A 21693-nucleotide genomic window follows, 5' to 3' on the forward strand; every position below is an offset into this window, starting at 1 on the left:
CATCTTCACATCCTCCTCTAGATCCACTCTAACAGCTCACATCCTTGTGCTGGGTGCCCCTGCTGTTGTCCCTTGGCCTGTCCTAGTCCTGTTGGCTTTGTCCCAGGCCTGGACACAGTGCTGCAGGTTGGGCCCCACAACGGCAGAGCAGAGGGGACAACCACTTGCCTGCACACCCCTCTTTGGATGCAGTCCAGCATACTGCTGGCCTTCTGTGCAGTAAGCACGCTCTGCCGGCTCACTCCAGGCAGCAAAACAAGGAACAAATCTTTGCACAGCCCGGCTCTGGGCCCCGCACCTGTTGCACTGCCCGCAGCCTTTCTCCCCCTGTGTACTGAAGGGGTGCACCTGGAGCTGCAAGACGAGCGTGCTGGTTGCCCTGGGTTATGGGAAGCAGGCGCAAAGAGAACGTGAATCACTATTTATTTATTTATTTAGAACAGCTCATAAGATGTCCTCATCGCCGGGCCTGAAAAGCTCCGCAATATGCCTTTACCCTGAGGCCAGTATCCATTTGCCTGTTAGAATTTTTCCCCCTCCTTTGGAGAGACGAGGACCCGTTTCACCCTCCCCAAAGGCACGTTTATCCTTCCCCTGCAAGTCTTGCTGGAGAACAAGAAATAAAAGGCGACAGCCTAAAGACAAAGCCGCCGATCGGTGACAAACAGTCGACGCTCCGCTGTGCGCACCTTCCCCTCCCCAGGGCCGCCCCGCAGCCGCACCCAAGGGCCGCCGCACCGCGCGGCTCCGCCAGGGGAGGGGCGCGGAGGGCGGTGCAGTGCCGTCCTCCCGCCGCCCGCTCCACCTGCTGCCGCTGCGCCAGTAGCCGGCTGGGTGAAGCGCCTGCCCGCCCGCCCCATCCCCGCGGGGTCCCTTTGTGCTGCTCCAGAGCTGCCCTGAGCCACGCGGCGGCTGCGTCACGGCGCTGAGTCTTTCTGCCCGCCGAGGGACAGCCGCCGCCTCGCCGCCCGCTCCGCCATTGCTGCGCGGGCCGCGGCGGAACGACGCCTCGCCGCCCCCCGAGGAAGGGCCGGGAGCCGCGGCGGTGAGTGGCGGGGCGCTGCCTCGCCGCCCCCAGGGAGGGCCGGGGCGGGGGAGTGCTGCCGTGTGCGGGGCCGCCATGGCGGGGGGCGCCGGGCGGGGCCGGGGCTGAGGGCGATGCTGCACCGCTGTCGCCGGGATCGTGATAACGCGCCGCGGGGGCTGCGTGCCATTTTTATTTATTTATTTATTTATTGAGCGATGGTCGTAATTCTCACGTACTGAGACGTGCTCAGGTCGCAGAGACCAGCCCTTGTGTGTGTGTGTGTTTGGGTGTGTGTGTGTATCTCCGTGTGTTTCGGGGGCTGAGGAAGGGGCTGGTGCGGCCCGGCTCTCTGACACACCACTCTGCTGCGCGTTTTTCTTCGGGTCTGTGTGTGTCTGCTTGCAGAAAACCCCTCATTCCTGGAAGAATGGTGAAACTGGGGAATAATTTCAGCGAGAAGAGCACAAAGCAGCCCCTTCTGGAGGATGGCTTCGACACCATCCCCCTGATCACACCCCTGGACGTCAATCAGCTCCAGTTCCCGCCTCCTGACAAGGTAGGGTGCCTTCGGCTTCCACCCCGGAGAATCACACCCAAATCTCGGGCAAACAACAAAGAATGGGTTACGTGTGATGAGTGGTTCGGAACACCGGGCAGTACGCTGTGTTCTGAGCAGTGTCAGCCCCTCTGGGGGACAGCGGAGCTACCGGCAGCCCAGCAGTGGTGATTTGCATTGAAACGTAGTGGGGAATGTGAGCGTTTGTGAGGTGTTTGGGTTTTTGTATGGAAATGCAGGAGCAGACAAATGCAAGGTGTTCTGTGCTGTATTGTTTCATCCCTTCTCACTGTCTGACTCATTAGTATGTGGAAGGTGCTGTGCGCTCTGTGAATTGAAGGGAATTTCTCTTTTCTGTAAAGCCCCCCTGCTGGGCTATGAACATGGCTTTGTCTCTCTGCAGGATGTATGTAGGCAGACTGGCCATGGAGAACTTCCATGTTCCCTTTGTGCTTTGATAGAACTTCCACCAGCCCCACACAGCCTGAAGCACTGGGATGAGAGCAGATCACTGAGCTTTCCATTAGAATTGTCGAATGGCTTGGGTTGGGAGGGACCTCAGAGATCATCTGATTCCAGTCCCTCCACTGTAGGCAGGGTTGCCCGTGCCTGGATCAGGTTAGCAACTTACTTGGGCCTGGACCTCTAAATGAAGGTGATGTAGGTGCTCTGTGGCTGGAAGGGACAGCTCCAGGTGCTGCTCACAGGTTAGAAAGGAAGCATGTATCCACATTCCTCATCTCATGGCTTGAGTGCTAGGGATTCAGGAAGATGACAGAGTAATCCATAAATATATTCATTTCACTCAGGTGTTTCAGTAAGAGTTATTATGGGTGGGGCATACAGTAGTAGAATACCTCTTCAGGTATTTCTGTATCCTATTTCAGTAAGATACTTGCTGGGGTGTTTTTCACATGCATCTGGCAAAAAAAAAAAAAAAAAAAGCTTTGTGTTTTTTGTTTGGCTGGATTTTAAATCCAAGATTTAACTGGAAAATGATTGGTAATGTGTTCCTCTGATTTTTGCTTTTGGCACTGTGTCCTCCAAGAGCTCAATTCTCCTTTTAGATAAACTGATGGGTATGTGCTCCTCATAGTTAAAAACAAAACAAAACACATAATCCTACCTCAGGGTAAAGCATATCAGCTTTTCAAGTCTGCCTCAGAAGAGTGTTGCTTGTAGGCAACACAAACACATTTATGACCTCCATTTTAATTCCTATCAGCATCGTTGTGCTGTGTGTGTTGACCAGTTGGCAGGCATAAATACAATAAGCCATAACAGCTGTTACAGAGCCTTAGGGCCCATTTTCTGTCCTTGGTTACATGGGTGTAAATCTTCTAACCGAGGACAAAATTGCACCCTAAGGCTTTCAAATAAGTTAAGTCTGACTGTGTCTGATACGCCTGCCAACTGGTGACTGTATAGAACCGATTACCAAGAGCAGCATCCAGAGGAATCTGTTGTGTTACCGTGCCGTTAAGCAGAAGGCTGCATTAGGGCCGTGTGGGATAATAGGTTTACCTTGAGTGGAGCTGTGGCAAACACAGGAGACTCTGCCTCCCAACTGCACCTGCCTCCACAAGATTTGCCTTCAACATCAGCAAACGTACACCTCAACTTGAAACTTAAAGAAAAATTCGATTGGCTCCTCTGTGCTTTCCACTGTCTATTGGTGTGACAGCTTTCCTTTCATTTTGCAAACAATGAGGGGAAAAAAAATAGAAGCATGCATTTATTGGTCTTACTGGCTTCCTTCTGTGACATGGTTAGTCGTGTCAATGTGTCCTTCCTGGCTGCTACAGGCACAAAGGCAGTAGTAGAGTAGTTGATGTGAAAAACAGCAAAAGTGTTGTCAAGACTGACAAATGGATCAAATTCTGAAGTATGAAGACTCTCATGTATAACGGAGTACGTCCTTCATATATCTGTGCTCATTATTCACTTACAAGGCTCTGGTATGGCAGCGAAGCATAACTTCTTGGGTAGTAGTGACTGTAGTGCCAAGGATTTGATGGCTTTGACAGCTTCTAAATTAAACGGATGAACTGATTTAAATTCATATTTAGGTATGTTAAACAAAAGAAGACATTACATAACCAAGCAGATAGAACTCTGTGTTCAGTGTCAGCTGAAAGTGATTTGAGTTGCCTGAGAATTATGCAACATAAAGGGGAAGAAGTATAATGTTAAAAAGACGTTCCAGACCGTTTGATTCCATGAAGCTGCTGGGTAATTGAAAAGTAACATCGCTATAATTATCTTATTAATTATAGCTCAAAATAGATTTAGAAACTATTTTCCCTGTGTTCTATGTCTGTGTGCTGTTATAAAAGTATCTAATAGGCTTTGTGCTACAGTCACGCAAAGGAGAGCCCAAAGGCTTAATTTCAGTAGCTGGTTACCTGTAAGTGTATCTTGATTTATCACAACTTATTGCAGTCTTAATTTATGAATAGTTGCCACTGATAACATGGACTGCTCCAAAGACAGCATCTGGTTCTAAAAATCTGAAAATGTGTAGTCTCAGTATTTGTTCTTTGGAACAACAGAGAAAATTGGCCAAACCATAATGGAGTTGCCAATACAATGAACTGTGCCTGTTTTGTCTGAGATGCTTTGAAAAATAGATCCTGAACAAGTGTAGAAGAAATGAGGCAAATAGATTAGGTATATGAAAATTCTGTACGATGAGAATGCCTAGGAGAGTATCTGAGGTACGACTGACACCACAAGTATTTCTGGGATATAGGTAAGACACTCAATGATAATTTGGGGAAATAGCTCATAGCGAGGAATAAACTGAAATTAAAGAGCCTTGGGCATTTTGAGAAATCTCATTATCACGTAAGGATTTGTGTGTTCCTTGCTGCTAGTAACTTAAAAGTTATCTGAGGTGTTAAATATTACAGTGCCAAAAGCTTCTGTCTGGCACGTACCGAATTACATCTAGCTAGGTCATTCCACTTCTCTGACGTTCAGAATCGTGCTGTTGGAGAGCATGGCTGTGGAACATACTTCTCTTGAAACAAATGGGGATGGCTGTTTCCCACTTTGAACAGTCTGAAAGTTTTGTGATTTGGATTTCAACTAAATAGGTGCTTGCAACACAATAACAGAACAGCTGAAGAAACTGGACGTTCCTGGAAGTGTTGCATAGCAAGTCTTCCTTTAGATCCATCAGAAACTGTTTGAGAGAATTTTGTTGATTGCTATGAAGAAAGTGGACATAAATAGCGAACAGCCTGAAGCCTCCATAGGAGAACTGCACAAAATGGGGGAGAAAAAAAACAACAGTGTTGTGCTAAATGTGCTTGTAAGCAAACAAAGAGTAAAATAAGATTCCTGTGGCTTGTTTCATGCTATTCCAAACCTGGCAGGTGTGTCTGATGATGTGCTCATAAGGTACTGACAGCTTTTTGATATATATTTTTTTAACTTGTTTTAAAGGTTGTGGTCAAAACGAAAACAGAGTATGAACCTGATCGCAAGAAAGGAAAATTCCGTACTCCAAAAATAGCTGAATTCACAATCAGCATCACCGAAGGGGTTTCAGAAAGATTTAAGGTAAGCAATGCAAGCTAAATATGTTAGTGACTCAGTTTTGCTCCAAGAAATGCTTAGAATCCATTGCTTGATTGTAGTCAAGAGTGGTTGTAACGGAGTGGCTGTGTGGGGCATAACTGGAAAAGAGAAAAAGGAATTCAGTGTTAAAATAGTTATGTTATTACATATACCTATATCTAATGGGTATTTAACAATTGGAAGCAGAAGGAAGCCCTGCGGTATTACTGGTTCTAACCCTTCCTGGCAGTCAGACTTGGGGGCAGTGCTGTCAGCATGTGTGTTTCATGGTGGGCTGACTGGGGTCTGTTTGGGCTGTGCATAGGTATGGCCTACAGCATGGACAAAGCTCCTGTTGAAGGGTAAGAACCACAAGAGTGTATGTTTTCTTGTTGGCTTGCTGTTTTTCTCTGTAGCCAAACCATTCTCTTAAAAGCACTGTCATTGTCCATTAAGTATTTCTTATGGTGAGATATATGACTTGGCAACTTAAGGATGCATACAGAGCTCTTTGCTATCGGTGCTGTGGTCCAGCTGTATCATACAGGTTGATGATGACGGTCACTGGGAGATGGCAGAGCAGTGGGAATCTGACTCACATTTACTCATTTGTGTCCACACCCTTCTTATTCCCTTAGGTAGTTCTAGAGGGAAGCTGAGAGCTTAACTGATGCAGGGATTGTATTGCCAATCCCACTTCCCACTGGAGGTCGGGTTTTCTTGTGCTGTACAGGTAAAATGAAGTAGGACAGCTCAAGCTTTCCTGTCAGTTTTCTGAATGAAAGAAGACTAGTTTTCCAGTGCTGTTAATTTGGCATCTTACCCAAGGACACCAAGGCATTTTCAAACAGCAGGTGACCACACTATTCAGTGCACAGGTACAGACATGCTTGGAAATCCTTAAGTTTGGTCTGAGGAAAAAATAGAAGGTTTCAGTAAAGATGTCAGTTGTCCTGATATTCCTAGAATTGTGGAATGCCTTGGGTTGGAAAGGACCTGAAAGATGCTGTAGTTCCAACCCACTCTGCTGCCCCCATCAGGTCAGGCTGCCCAGGGTCCCATCCAACCTGGCCTTGAACATCTCCCACAGCTTCTCTGGGCAGCCTGTGCCAGGGCCTCACCACCAGTCACTGTGAGCAGTCCCTGTCCTGCTAAGGGATGATGCATGCAGTATGGTTGGGTAAGGTGCAGATGGGCAGCTCAGAACAAACAGGATGTGTGTGGCTGTCTTCTGTATGCATCCTGGTCAGACTAATGTCATCAGGAAACACCACTTTGTAGTAGAGGAGAGGGGAATGTGTTGGATTTGAGTGTCCTGCTAGCACTTCAGTTCCAAGCAACTGAGCAGAACCACTGTCTGCAGAATTCTTCACTTCTCTGCTAGCTGCAGGGACTGTGAGGGTTTTCATCTGTCGAGCATTAAATTGTAGATAAGGGAGGATTTTTGAATATCTTAGCTGCATCTAAACATTGTACATGTTTCTCTGTAGAGCTGGGTTCTTTCTGTCTTTGTTGGGAGTGCTGAACAAGTAAGACCTCACTGAGCAGCAAATAAATAGCTTGTCATGCTGTTGGGTAGTCTTTTCTAATTTGTATATCTGAAGAATCAGAAGCCTGAGCATTTTTATGTTGCGTTTTTATATACCTTTGGATGGCGTACTTAAAGGAAAATGTCTTTTAGATATTACTTCCTGATGATCACTCTGGGATTAATCTCATACTACAGGGTTGCTAGGCTTTGCTGCTAGGTAACTACTGCATCAGAGAGAGGTTTCAGTAAGATTTTGTATCTCTTGGGAATTGCAGGATGATTCACGCTGGCTGTAAGTTGACTTTTAAAGGAGGGTGTGGGGGCTGATCGATTAGGAAAATTGAGGCTCAGGTAGTTGAAAACAATAGTTTCACGCAGAACATTCAGGACCTAAAAATGTCCCTTAATCTCTATGTAACGTTTTTAGAATTGAATTGTGCTGCCTGCATCATTTTAAAGAGGACTGACTGGTTCTCCTCCAGGGACAATTGTCATATTCACCACTCCCAGTAGTAAATATTTCATGAATAATTGATGCCATTTTATAAATATGTAGATGGAAAGTACTGATTGTATGAGGTTTTTTTTTCTCCTGGGTCCTTATTAATTGTGAGCCGTTGTGTTAACCGCTGCTGTTGATTCTGAGAGAGCAAAAAGATATTTGGTTGAAAATTAAATATTTGCTATAATTATGAAATGCATTATTTAACTGGTAGGATATTGACTTTGGCTTGTGCTCGTGAAAAAAGCTTCAGATGCTGCTTTAATGACTTTAATACTGTGCATCGCTGATGCGTGTTTGCCACAAGACACAGCACAAATGTGCTAAAATAAAGGCAGTCAGTTGTCTTTGCTGATATTTCACATGTGTATTCCAAGATGTAGTCCTTAAGTAAGGACAGAGCAGATTGTGTTTTTGGGATTCAGCAGTGCAGATCATCTAAAGATGCGCTTCTTGAGAAATTACACGTTGTAACAAATGAAGCCACTCCAGCACGTACATATGTCATGTAGATCGTTTGTTGTTTTAGCAGCTGGGTGAATATGCAATTATAAAATGTATTTTCTGCATTCAATGCACATTACCACAGTTATTACAACAGAGCTGAGAATGTTTACAAAGAAAACTGCAAGTATAATTTTCCTGTATGAAGCCACGTTCTGAATTCAAATCAGAATCTGTCATGAGAATGGGAAGGCTTCCTGATTCTGAGGTTGCTGTAATTCAGTTTTATGGCAGTAAGCACACCAAAGGAGATGGCATTCTTACTGGAGATTTTATTTTTCATTGAGAAATAAAAGTCTCTCTTCTGTTCTTTTGAACAGTATAGAGTAATGGGGAGAGCCGGTCCTTTGCTTTGAACGAGGCAGGTTTTCCTCTCCTGTAAATTGTCTGCTGTACCGAATAGAACAGCATGGCTGGAAACGTCATTTCAAAGGAGCCTTATGAATGACCACACAGGAGGAAGCTGTTAGAGGCACGAACGGATGGTGTCAGTTAGCCAAGGCCGAGCCTTTGCCTCCATTGCATTCTTCCAAGCTCCAGTTGAGTTCTGCAGTGAGATGTGTGTTCCTGTTGGGTGCTGACAACTGACGGCTGCACACAAGGACACCCATTTCAAAAACTGTCCATTGTATTGAAGAATGAGATTTTTTTTTTTCCTCTCTTTGTGGAAACCTGAATAAAGAACACTCGAAGTATTTTGAAAGCAAGCATTTCTGATTCCCAGTAAATTGAAAGCCCTCAGATAAACCCAAGCTGTGATATGCTTTAAGCCATTTGATTTGTACAAAGGCAAATCAGTTCTTCAGGTTTTACTATTGACATCTGTATGTATACGTAGCTGCAGAGCCAAAGCCTGGAGCTTACTTCTGAGGTAAGACCACGTGCAAGCCATGCACTGTCAAGTAGCAAATGTGAGGTTATGGAAGAGGAATCAAGACATTCAAAATCAGTGTTCTCAGTTTTATCTGGCTATTTTAATTACAAAAAAAAAAAAAGTACATAACATGAATTTAAATATTCCATGATTGATCTTTCTCGAAGGACCATATTTTAAAACACATCTCTGCCTCTAGCTTTTTTGACTTGTTTTTCTTAATAATTCTTACTGCAAAAGTAATTGGGCACACGGAAAACACTTCTTTGCCAGTCACTCTGTGCTGAGTGGCTCTTTGCATCCACTTAAAAATCTGTTAAATGCATGAGGTGTCGACTGATTCCTGTGCAGGAGCACTTCCTTAAGCAGTGCTGTGTCTGTCACCCAGTGCTGCAAGGATGACAGGTGCTTACTGCCTGGCGTAGCGCTCTTTTCTTCTCTGCAGCTACTCACAGGATTGAAGAGTTGCTCACTGCTATAACAGTTTGGCAGACTTTGAATTTTTTCCTTTTATTGCTTTATGCAAGACAAAAAAAAAAAGAGAGATTCTTTCAGTGTAACTGCTATTTTTTTTAAAACAATGTAAATAAAGGCAGTGTATTGTGACTGTATTCCATTTTTATAATTTCTGATAATTCCATGATAGGACATCGACAATGCTGCAGAATTATTGGCTAAAAGGATTTTATTTTTACAGTCAGAGCTGGCAGACTTAAGTGAAGTGGGTAATACTCAACAGCAGCTCTCCTGCTCTGAGCCAGGTGCCCTGTGCTGTTGAATCCCATTAGAAATCCTTGTCTTGGAGCAGAACCAAGTGTCTAAGATGGTGCTGACAAAAGATCCTTTGGGTCTCTCTAGATGTTAACGCTTGCTGCATGTAAGGAAAGGCTGTGTAACCTTTTCTAGCCTTTCTCTTGACCCTGGTATTCCATTTCAGGTCTGCATGGTAAGGTAACAAGGCTCTAACTTCAGGGACACACGATGTCTTGGACTGCTTCCTCAAATCTCCCTAGTTATCAGACTAATACATGGTGTCTGTGTGATGGAGGGATGTTGCCACGAGCAGTCATGTTAAGCCACAGTGTTGCTTAGACTCTGGAGGCTGCTGCTTTGTTATTTGGTTCTGTCTAACGGCATCTCCCTCAGGTTTCATTAATCAGTTCCCTTGCACACTGGCTCTGCTGTCTTGCACCATCGCTGCTAAGAAGCACTGGGTTGGAATTAGGTGATCTATGAGATCCCTTCCAACCCAAGTCATTCTTTGTTTCTACATCTGTAGTTTCTTTTCAGTTACTTCCCTTCATGAATCTATTTGCCTTTCTTGCTGCTGCTCTCAGTCATCTCCAGGTAAGCATCCGCACCAGTTCTCTTCCTCTGCCTCCTTGAGGAGTCTTTTGATTTCTTCATTTTCTGTTGCAGTCTGTCCCAAGGCTGTCGTCCTTTTTGAGACAGATACCAGTCATGCAGCTAAACATGACCTGTTGTGTTAGAAATATCCTTTTGAAAGCAGGCACCTGGCTGCCTTTTGTGTCACCAGCCATATTGTATATGAAAGGTATAGTCCTGTAGTGGGAATGGGAAGTTGTACCAAATTGTTCCGTACAATCTGCACTGCTCTGTAAATGAATGTGAATCAAATGTTGCGTGTAGGTGAGTGTCCCTTTTTCATATTGCCATTTTCCTCAAACTTCATGATTCCTATACCTTACATGTATGGTTTCAGACATCTTTCATGTAAACTTCTAGGGACAGGCCCGGGTAATAGCAAGGAAAGTCATTTTGGGAAAGCAAAAACGTTAGGGGAAATGGAGAGCTGCCTTCAACATTCTCTCACATGCAGGTAGAGTGCATTGTATGCTGGAGAGGGAGGATTTTAGTGGAGAGAGGTGAAATGGAGGTCACAGCCATTTGCAGGGAAATAAGCATGATGTTTTATGAATTTTAGTCTGTGGGATGTAGTCAGACATAATCTATTGTAATTACAGTCTGCCTACCTAAAATTCTCTTGTAGTTTAAATTGGATAGCAATAATCTTAATTTCCTGCCCTAAACGGTTGCACAGAGTTGCTGTATTTCATCCCAGAGGGCACTGTATTTCACTGGTGAGCAAAGCATGAGTTGGTTCTAAATCACTCGAGATGAAAGGTGCTCTATAGATGCATGTCCTCACTCCCTGTGTTTGGTGCTAGCACCAAGTGCGTGCCTGGAGACAAACCAGCAGTGAAAGTTCATTCCCTGGAGGCTGCAAGTGGAATAGGCAATGCATAGATGTAGAACAGAGATGAGATGTGACTGAGTGCCAGAGACTGAGCAGTGAAAATGACTGCATGTGTTGTTAGTTCCACTTTAGTTCCCCTTCTCGTAATGATGGCAGTGCTCCTAGCTGGGTTTGTGTGCTTTCTGAAAGGTGCCTGGTGGAAAAGAAGGCAGTGCAGACAAACACAGTAAGGGTGGATTAATGACAAAAATTCAGACAAGAAGAGGAGACATGCAGAAGTGTGTGCAGGTTATGGCACAGGATAAGAGTTGGCATCAAGAGGGGACAGTGGGTACAGGCAGAATGAAAGTAGAGAGAGAGAGAGAGCTAAGAGGAGCAAAACAGGCAGAACTGTACATGCCTTGAAGCTTCCAATTTGTTCAGAAAGGGCCAGGAGTCAGGAAGGGTCCGAGGCAAACCAACGCAGTTGGTGCAGTTGATGCATTTTGCTGTAACATTCTGGCTTGATTAAAAAAGGAGCGCAATAAAGGATAGTGGAACGAGGGAGGAGATTGCAGCAGCTGAGCAGAGAAGGAAATACAGCTTGCAGTGTTACACAGCTGCAGCAGAGTAGGACAGACTGACTGGGAAGATCTAGCAGGCTCTGATGGTAAGGCCTTACCAGGAGCTGCACATGTGTTGGTGTAGTTGTCGGATCTGGTGAACTTCATTTGTTGGGCTAAATGCTTACAGTCAGAAGATAGGGAGTTTTTGTATTCGGTTTTGTTGTTGGTTTGTTGTTTTTTTTTTTTTTTGCTGTAGGTACACTTAGCTCATTCATTAGTCATCTCTCATTTCGATTACTGTAATGGCTTCTGGCTAGACGTTGTCCTTCTTCTGCTCTTCACTTACAATCTATTCAAAAATCTGCCACGTACATAATATCTTGTCATCTGTTGTGCTCACTTGGTTCTGCTGCCAGATCCCCTCAAAACTAACCTTAAAGGGCGCTCTTGAGATGAAAAGAAGGCTACTCTTTGCATTACTAGTTGAAAGAAACACTTGTTTCTGCTCCCTTCTAGTTATTTTAAAAGCCTGTCACCCATGTAGTGTGGCAGAGACCGTGGTGTTCTGCAGGATGTATGTGGCAGTGAAGGATCACAGTAATTTGGAGGACTTCTGCTCCCACTGTATGGGTCCTGCACTCCACCAGCTGGCTGCCACAGGCAGAAGAGATGCAACGTTCCCCTGTAAGAAAGAGGGAGTGGTTCTGTATGGATGGTATCCTCTCCTCCCTGGAACAAAGGCCAGGGTGGGTTGCTGCCAGTGCCCCTGCAGGAGGAAGGAAATAATTGTACGTTAGGTTTTGGTGAGTACAATATTTGCTGTGGAAGAAGACAATATGTGCCAGCTTTTGTCAGGCTTATGGTCTAAAGAGCAGCTTGCTGTCTTCTCTTTTTCTGTGCTTTCACTTCTGAAAGGGAACAGAGAGGTGAGGGGGGAGGTGGGCTCTGCTGGGTGACTGGCAGGAAAAAGCAGCAGCCTGGCTGAGATGTGGTCCATCTTTGTGGGCAATGAGAGTGAAAGGAAACAGCGAGTAGGAGGAAGAGAGGGGTTTTACAGGAGAGAAGGGAACTGGATAAACAGGTGAGAGGGATCATCTTGGAATCCAGTGATGAATTTCTATCCATATCATTGGCACGTGCAGCTGTCCTTTACCGAAGTACACGTTACTTGTATCCTGATGGGCGGTTGGAGAGGAGAGCTTCTGTTAGGAAGGAGACAAGAGCTTACTTGATTAGGGATTTGCAAACGGAGTGTGATTGCAAATTATTGGGGGATAATGAGAGTAAAAATTTACATGCTAATACCAAAATTAATAACATTAGGAAAGTGTTTACTCCTGTCTGTGGAGGAGATGGGTGTGAGCTGAACCAGTCTGTACCACAGCAATTCTTCTTTTGGTGTCTGTGTTTCGTGTCACAGAGCTGTTCTACAGAGAGCAGGCTTTCTTGAAGGCTGTGTGGAATACATCTTGGAGGGCACGGAGGCCTTGGCAATTATCCCACTGGAATTTTGTTTTCTCTTTAGTACCTTTTTACCCTTTCTTCTCTGCCTCATTTTCTGAGGGAAAGAGCAGTGATCATCAGAGTGAGTGGGACAGTGTCAGTGGGTTGTAGGCTGGAAGGTGAGTGATCCCAAACCTGCAGCGTGGACTGGGCAATGTGGCTGTTTGTTGGTGGGATGGCTGGGGACGCACAAGAAGGGGCTGCAAACAGCTGTAGAAGAAAAAAGGGAGAGGCACGATAAAACACATGGGAAGGGCTGCCAGGTGTGAGGGGAGAGGGGATGTTGGCTGTTACTGAACTGGGCCACAGAAGATGTCAAGAAAGGAAGATGTGCTTCTTTTGGATTCACACATGACATCCTGAGCCATGGCTGGAAATGCGAGGTTGGCAAGGCAGAGCTATCTGTCCATAAGTAACCAACTTGGAGAAGGCTAATTGGATTTGAAAACTGAGACCAGTTTGTGGTTTTCAGAGGGTGATTAAGAATATGATTTTTTCTTTTAATCCAGCGTCTGTTCTGAGAAACTGGAGATGTTATTATTAACCAGAAAGGTCATTTGCTCTGTGTTTCATTTAGATTGGCATTGTTACATTAATATTTACAATTATTCTGCTAATTTGCTTTGTGATCTGTGGTTCTCCCTGCCCTCTCCTCTGGCCCTCCTTTTATTACATTTTTTTTCTTTACTTTCTATCAAAAATCCTTAGCTTCAGCAGCACACTACTTCCCAGCCTTGTTTCAGCCAGGAAATGTTGCTCTCCCTGTTATCTGTCCATGGTGAAGTTACCTTTCTCAGCGTGAGAAGTCCATAAAAATTCATCTGAGTCCTTCAGCATCCTAGGCTTACCAGAAAGGGAAGGTGCGGTTGTTTTGTATTTTTATTTTTTCGCCAAGAGACAAAGCTGCAATTTTTTAATGGTTTTCTGAAGGACCAGGTTATTACTTTCCTGTTTTTTAAATTTAGATAACACTGTACGTTGTTTTGTTTCATTAAACACGTAAGTTTGTTTCTGTTTATTCTTTTGCTGTGGCGCATATTGGCTTCTCACCCACTCTCTTACTCTGCTCTTCCTGTGATTTCCAGAAGCTACTCGTTACTCGTTTCTGTGTCAGTAGAAGTTTTAGAGTAATAAAGACAGACATCTGGGACATTCCCCCAGGTAACCAGTGCTCTTTGCTCAGCTCACACGCCCCTCAGGTTGCATCTCCCATCTCACCTAAAAGGCTGCCTGGTCTCCAGCTGCTTAGAGCTTAATCCTGGGAAATGTTAGCTTGGCAGCGATGCTGATTTCAGATTCAATTTCAGGTATCCCCTGTTTTTTGCTGCAGCTCAAATTCGGGACAAGAATGGTATTTAAGGACATGGTGAAATCAATGCCACACACGCTGCAATCTGAGATGTATTGATTTGTAGAACAGTTGTACCTGAACTTGTCAAGGCTAGCCTCGTGCTGAACATAGTGTATTCCTTATGGATCTGGCAGTGACTCCTGTGCAGTCATTGTGTGGTGAAGCAGTACTGGTTCAAACAAGATGTCTGAAGGAGTATTGACTGGTTTACGTGTGGACTCCTGGTGTATTCATACATTCATAGCAGGTGCAGCAAACTCTTATCTAACAATAGTGGGCAGACATTGTTTTCTCCTTGCCTCGCTAGAGCCATCTTTGTATTATTTGGATGCCACCTGTGTTAAGATTTTGACATCTGACTTACATTCTTGGACAGGTATGAGGAAAACCAACGTGCTTATCAGCTGACATAAACTAGATTTACACTTCCATCATCCAAATACTAAAAAATCAGCACACCCGAACCACCACACCTGATGTGTCTTTCTGGCCTCCTCTGTGCACTGAAAAGAAAAGAATCTGGAAAAGCCTGGTAGCACAGAGGCAGTGTGCCACTGAGTGTGCATCATCTGCCTTCACCTGTGAGAAGCGGGAGGTGGAAGCACTCGTACTCCTTCCCTGTTCTCCCTCCATGATTAGCAGCTGTTTTTAGCCTTTGTTTGATTTTTCCTGTAAAATGCATTCATAGCTGGCTTTTGCAGTAACAGTCACATGAAGCAGTGCATTACTAACATGAGCATGTTGTATTTCTCTTTACAGGTAACTGTGCTGGTCCTTTTCGCCCTTGCGTTCTTAACATGTGTTGTATTTCTGGTAGTCTACAAGGTTTACAAGTACGATCATACCTGTCCAGAAGGATTTGTTTTCAAGGTAAATTGTGCACACGTTGTAGAAAAAGAGGGGAGGGTATATAATACTGTAATATAATCTGTGCTGTTTTGTGCATGGCCTTTGCAAAGTCATGCTGCATTGCATGGAAATTCATAGTTGTTTCCTAAGGTTAGAGTGCTTTTAGCTGTGTTTCTTTCTGCTTAATTTGTAACGGAGGTTGTGACTACCACACAGATTTCACACTCTTGTTATTTTTGCTAATGTAAACATTGCAAAAAAAAACAACAACCCATCAACGCTGGTGTCCTTCAGACCTCCTTCATCTGCAGCTGTTTGAGCAAAGCACTCATTTATTGGGTCATACAATTAGATGTTGCATGTTTTTCCAAATTCTTGCGTTGTAGGAAAGGAGAGCGATAAATCTAAAGACCTGGAGGAAAAGACTCTGGAATATATATCAAAGAAAGACTGAAGTGATGGTCTCATTAAGAGTAACAGAGTTACCTTATTTTTATAGAAAGAACTCCTTGTTCTAGAACAGAGACCTCTGAGCCCTGCTGCCACAGGCCAGAAGAGATGCCAAAAAAGGGAAAACACATTTATTGGAAAAAAATACTTCTGCTAAGCGAAAGGGAGGCTGGGGCTCACTTAATTCTTACAAGGTGGTAGTGCTGGCTTCTCAGCTGTGACCTGAGCTGGAAGTCCAAAAGGTAGTATTGATTTCTGTATGTTGAGAGATTTAACACGGTTGAACTCAGGTGTCACGAGTTAAGAAAAGCAGCTATGATTATGGCATTCTTCCTTCTAATTAAGATTACTTAGTCACCTAATGAATAAGATAGGTACCTGGAATGATTTTCAAAATGATGTAAGAAAGAATGGCTGCTTCAGTGCTCCTGACAGTCCTGCTCAGTTTTGATTCAGTTTTCCTTTGGCTCAAAGATGAGATATGGTGCTTAGAACATTTGGCAGTAACTTGGGACGCACAGGTCTTGGTTCTGCTGTATTTTTTTGAGTTGTCTCAGACAAGTTCTGAAACGTCTCTTTGCTCCCGTCTCAAGGGATGACAGCCTTTTATTCTAAGCAATCTCTTTGAGCTATCTGGAGTATGGACTGTATGTTTCTACAGAGCCTACCTCGATGTGATCCTGACTTGACAGTTAATGTGCTCCCATCATCGTTCCAGTGACAGTGGTCCATGTCTTCCCTTCCTTTGAATTGCAGCATTCTGGCTTCTTCTGCCTTTTCCTTCTAGCATCACAAACATTTAAGAGGAGAAGAGTTTTGTGAGCTGTGTTCAGCTGTATGGTGTGTGCAGAACCATCTGATCAGGTTTCTCAGGATCCTGTCTGAAACCCAAGTTAGGGAGAACCCTCCACAGACGGTGTTTTACAGTGCAGCACATACGCGGGGCTGCTTTACTGTTGTTCTCCCAGTGTTGGGTTTTGTGAAGGCTGTTTCCTGGATGCTTGACTGCATAATGCCAGGAGGCACAGCATCTTTGGACATGTAATTCTTAAGAGTTTTTTATAGCATAAACATGTAACTAAATGACACCAGGCCTAGAACAGCAGTGCTGACATGAATTTGTATTTGTTACTTGCGTGTCTTTTTTGAGAGAGTCTGTAACATCAGCTGACATGGCTTGGCACAGATGTCCTAGGAGATGAAGCAGAAGCCTGTGGCCAGCTGTGATCACCTTGTGACCAGTCTCTCTGTGGACAGGCTTTGTGCTTCAGGTGCACTGAGCGATACGCTCTGGCCTGGCATCACCAGGCTTTTGATGCTGATGTGATTTGCTTGGTAAGGGTAGATGTGTCCTGCCTCAGGAAGCCTGGTACCGTGGGAGTCTCTGAATACAGGCTGAGCTGCTGCAGCCGTGAGTCAAATTTGTGCTTCTCTGCCTTGATGCTGTCATAAATGCAACAGTTCCAAAGGTTTCAGTGTCTTCAACCTTTTTGCTGTCCTACACATCCAGGACTTGTAAGTGTAATTAAAAAGGTGCTTGTTTTCCTCTGTGTAACATACTTAAACTGCCTGAGCTGCAAATTTGTGCTTGCTGAAGCTGACGCAGACACAGTACTGCTGTGGTGTGGATTCCTTAGCAGCACTCTTTCTGGCTCAGGGTGAGACTCACCAGAGCTGGTCCTCAAGGATCTGAGCACATTCAGATCCTGGAGAAACTTCTTCAGAGCTTCAGGGTGCTCCCTGCTGCATCTGTTTCTCTTCCCTTTCATTGCAGAGGCACTTGCCTTTTGTCAGACCCATGGACAGTACAAGAGAGTCACTTCCGTGCATTAGAGATAACACCATCATCTATTAAGTTTGGATTACTGACCCAGCAAATAGAAGAAGATATTATTGTGACAAATTGATGCTACTGGGCTGTTTATGTCAGGGGGACAAAAGGAGTCATCTTAATAGAGCCAAACACAGACTTGCAACCAGGACTTTCTCTGGCATCAGAACCCTAAACTCACAACTAACTTCTGAAATAGGAGGGCCAAGAAAGAAACAGGAGACTTGACAACTCACTCTGGAGTATCACAGTTTCTCCTCATGGCCTTTGTTATTACCTCTCACACTTGGAAACCAGTGTGGAGGGGTGGGGGGTGGGAAGGTTCTGCTTAAGTTGAAGGTTACAGCTGAGAATCGGTACCAGTTTGTGGAGCTCAGTAACTCCTGAGTGTTGCAGTGCTTGCCTTGATCAGATGCTAAGCAAAGGAGTTGTCCTTGGGCAGCACAGAAGGAGCAGAGTAAAAGGGGAGACTTTGTCTGTCTTTTCTAGGAGCATGAATCTTGGGAGCAAAAAATTCAGTCAAGATGGGAACTCTGCTATGTATTTCTCTGGGTTCTTCTGTCAGCTGTTGTGGGGTTTTGACTACAACAAAATAACATTACTGAGTCATTTTGCCTGTTAAAAAGCAAATTGCTCCTTTAAAGCAACAAAAGATTGTGGCTTTTTTTTTTTTAGACTGGCAGTAATCTTGGCTTGTCTTCAGCACTAATAATTATATTCCATTTGCTTGAATTTTCTTGGCAGATTTAATTAGATCAATGGATTGTGTTCCTTCTCCCATTTTAAATATTTAGAGTTGTGACTACATCCTCTGACTGGGTGAAATAATCACTACAAAGAGGTCTGTGTTTAAGTACTTCTTAGTCATTTTATCACATCAGAAGCCGTGTCAGTTATCCCAGATAAAGCACAGATAATGCTAACAGAAGATAGCATGGTGATGTAGGTGAATGTGCACAGCACGTAGCTCTATGCCAGAGCTGTCCTTTTGAACGTTGTTCTTGAAATGTAGGTCCCAGACTTGCAGCTGACACACATGGAATGATCGATGATGATTGTAGGGAAGCCTCTGTGCCTTACAGAGTGCAGAACAGCCAATGTCTTTGCTTCTCCAGGGTTACATCCTGCCTGCTTTGTATTTCTAGTTCAAATAAAACTGGAAGGTAAGTTTTGCCCTGGCTGCCATGTTAGCAAAAAAGATAAAGTGAACCTGGTTGAAAGTGCTAACTTCCGATGCTGGTGTGAGTCTGACGTGCATAGACTCGTAGATTCATAGGATGGCTTGGGTTGGAAGGGACCTCAAGGATCATGAAGCTCCAACCCCCTGCCACAGGCAGGGCTGCCAACCTCCATATCAGATACTAGACCAGGCTGCACAGGGCCTTGAACGCCTTCAGGGACAGGGCAGCCCATCTAAGCCTCCATCGCACAAGCAGGTTAGGACTGATGAGTTGTTAACCCCTGGGAGGGCTGTTCATCTCGTGATGGTCAGCCTTTCTTCCAATTTGCCATAAGATTGTATTGTACTCATCAGGTAAGCAGGGTTGTAAGACTACCCCCACAGGCTGATAGTTCTGGCAATGTTCTTTCATACTATTCTCTTCAGTGTTTCTGGGATATGAAATCTGTTTTATGTAAGACTGTCTGCTGCATCTTTTGCCCAGCCATTTTAAGCTGGATGACTTAAAACAGTTGTTATTGGTGTGCATTCATAGTAAATGTGTATACATATGAGATACATAGGTAGCATCTGGTCATAAAAACTGTGACAATTTTGTGTTTTTGTGCTCAGAAGTTTCCAGTATAAAGACTTTCTTGCCAAGTTGGATGAGAACAGCAGTACCGCTGTCCTCCAGTATTACGAATTTTAGTCTTTGGTGTTGGACATAGAAGATCGTTTCTTCTGAAATGAGTCAGCGAAGAAACAATTGCAGTCATTCCTTTTCCTTGAGCTGGCATGAGCTGCAGGTGCTCAGTGTGGATCTTAAGAGTGCTGCAGCACTCTGAGGGTCTCAGGCAAGAGTGCTCAGCCTGGCAGATGTGGCAGAAGAGCTGTGGGGAGTCCCATACCCTTCTGGAGTAGAACTCCGAGGGTCAGCAGGATCTGTCCAAATCATTATTTACTTCCTTCAGTGTGATTTGCTGCTTCATAGGCTTTTACTGCATCATCACAGGAAGGGTTGATCAGTGCCCCCCGCTGTAAAGATTTGGTTTTCAAGATGACATCAAAGTTTGGGTCCTACTTAGTGTTTAACTGTCTAAATCAGGTAGTTCATTTTCAAAAGCTCTGAGCATGGAGGAGTTTCTGTGTAGTGCTCTTAAACTTCTGGGAAATTAAATAATGTAGTACCACAGCTAAAGATAGATTTTAAAAGCCTGATACTGACTTCATCTTTCTGAAAATCAGCAGTGAAGTACTGTGTTTGTGTGGGTGCGTACACACATCAGCTGGGCTGCCCACAATGTTCTCCTTCTATGTCTTATTTATTAGGCTGTAAAACTGGCCATACCTTGGCACCGATATATTTGTATTAATTTCTATCCCACAGACAAGCACTGTATTAGATTGTATGAAGCTGATGTAATGCTAGAATGCAGAATCTGTAATTGTAGCTTGACCACCTGGAACTAAGTGGGAAGGAGAAAGGAAGAAAAAAGCACAATATATCTTCAACTGAGTACTTATACAAATTAATTTGGGGCATGCAAGTTTCTTGTCCGTTAATTACTCTGGACTGTAGACACAGATTGGTCTTGCTGGCAAATGCTATGTGAGGTCTAAGGATTACAGGGAAGAACAGTTTGAACACATTAGGACAACATTGTAGTAATTGCCGTATGTTGCATCTTGAGTCAGAGTGAATGTTTGCTTAGACTCAGAGGAAAGGAGAAAATGTATGTATTGTGTGTGGGACTGCATTTGTAATCTACGTGATGGATTTTCTTTTCAGAATAATCAATGCATTCCAGCTGGGTTGGAAAACTACTACTCTGAACAAGACTCCAATGCTCGAGGGAAATTTTACACAGTCATAAACCACTACAATCTGGCCAAGCAAACCATCACGCGCTCAGTGTCCCCGTGGATGACAGTACTGTCAGAAGAGAAACTGTCTGAGCAGGAGACTGAAGCCGCTGAGAAATCAGCTTAGTGTGATAAGCTAATTATTAACACTATGTCATTTGAAGGTAACTAAGGGACTTTAAGAAACTTTTCATTAAATATAATTATGGATAATTTAGAGGTTACTCATGTTTATGGTGCAATTGCTTCTGTTTGCTGATACTGCTTTGCAAAAACAAAAAAACATGCTGCAGAACATTCATGGGCATAAAACAAGATGCGTATCAGCATTGCTTTAGAGCTTTGACACCATTTTCAATGTTTAAAGAAAAAAACAACAGATATGTTCTTGCAGTTTATTGGATACTGACAGATTTCTTCTCTGGATTTTCAGGGCTTAGACCTTAAAGCGTGTTCTGTTGTCTGAACTGATATTTTATTTATTAATTTTTATTGTTAGTCATTTTGCAAACCGAAACACCACAGCCATAACTAGAGTGATCTCTTGTTTAGCTGAGAGCTGTGTTTAGTATTTAATTTTGGCTCGAGCAAAAATGATAATCAGCACTGATGTCAAGGGCGTAACATAATGACTTGTATGGAGAGCGGAAAAACAAGTGTCAGGTAGCATTTTTCTTACATTTTCTTTACTGTTATTTATTTGTAAGTGATAATGAAGTTCTCTGCAAGAAGGCATGCTCAATGTTTTATTATTGCTGTCAACAGGATTTAACTGCATTTCCACTGTGGCTTTAGCATCTTGGTAAGGATGTGCACTGAAACACAAACTAGATAGATACTATGGAAAAACACAGACAATTCTAGTGATGGATGTTGAGGATAGCGTAAGAATATACAGTTAAGGATGTCTGAAAGAGAAATGACATCTTTTGATCGTACTTAAAAGGCAGAAAGCCTATTCACAGTAGATGTAGCCCGCTATGTAATTTGTTGGATACAGCAGAGGGAGTGATGTATCTGAATTTTCTCTTTTATTACATTGACATTTACCCTTTTTATATTAGAGCTTTCAGTTTATGTATGGTTTGTGGTTTGATACTTTTTAAACACAAAACTTCAAAACAGTAGCATCTTAGTAACACAAGTGGCTGTTGGAAAGCTCCATGTGAAACTGAGTGAAGAGTAGAACTGTTTATGTATGGCTTGGGATGGGCAAAGATGTAGAAGAACATAGTATTGTGGATGCACGTTCAAGTTCCATTGTAATTACAAACTTACCTATTCTTTGTGTGAAACCATGTTTTCATTTTTATTATAAATCTTAAATGCATTACAAAAGAAGGCATCATTAATTTAACAGACA

The 21693-nt window shown here is 43.7% G+C and overlaps 1 protein-coding gene across 2 annotated transcripts; it reads left to right on the plus strand.

Annotated features, from left to right (window-relative positions):
- Positions 1–752: 752 nt before the first annotated feature.
- Positions 753–21625, plus strand: NSG1 (neuronal vesicle trafficking associated 1). 2 transcript variants are annotated; one of them, NM_204565.2, is made up of 5 exons: positions 753–1045; positions 1433–1583; positions 5034–5150; positions 14935–15045; positions 20257–21625. In NM_204565.2, exons 2-5 carry the CDS (start codon positions 1455–1457, stop codon positions 20455–20457), a joined length of 558 nt encoding a protein of 185 aa, NP_989896.1. In that variant the 5' UTR covers positions 753–1045; positions 1433–1454; the 3' UTR covers positions 20458–21625. The 2 variants fall into 2 exon arrangements, with proteins under 2 accessions (NP_989896.1, XP_040554622.1); XM_040698688.2 differs by lacking the exon at positions 14935–15045 and having other exon boundaries at positions 825–1045.
- The last annotated feature ends 68 nt before the right edge of the window (positions 21626–21693 follow it).

Source organism: Gallus gallus, chromosome 4, assembly GCF_016699485.2.
Source record: "Gallus gallus isolate bGalGal1 chromosome 4, bGalGal1.mat.broiler.GRCg7b, whole genome shotgun sequence".
Taxonomy (NCBI): domain Eukaryota; kingdom Metazoa; phylum Chordata; class Aves; order Galliformes; family Phasianidae; genus Gallus; species Gallus gallus.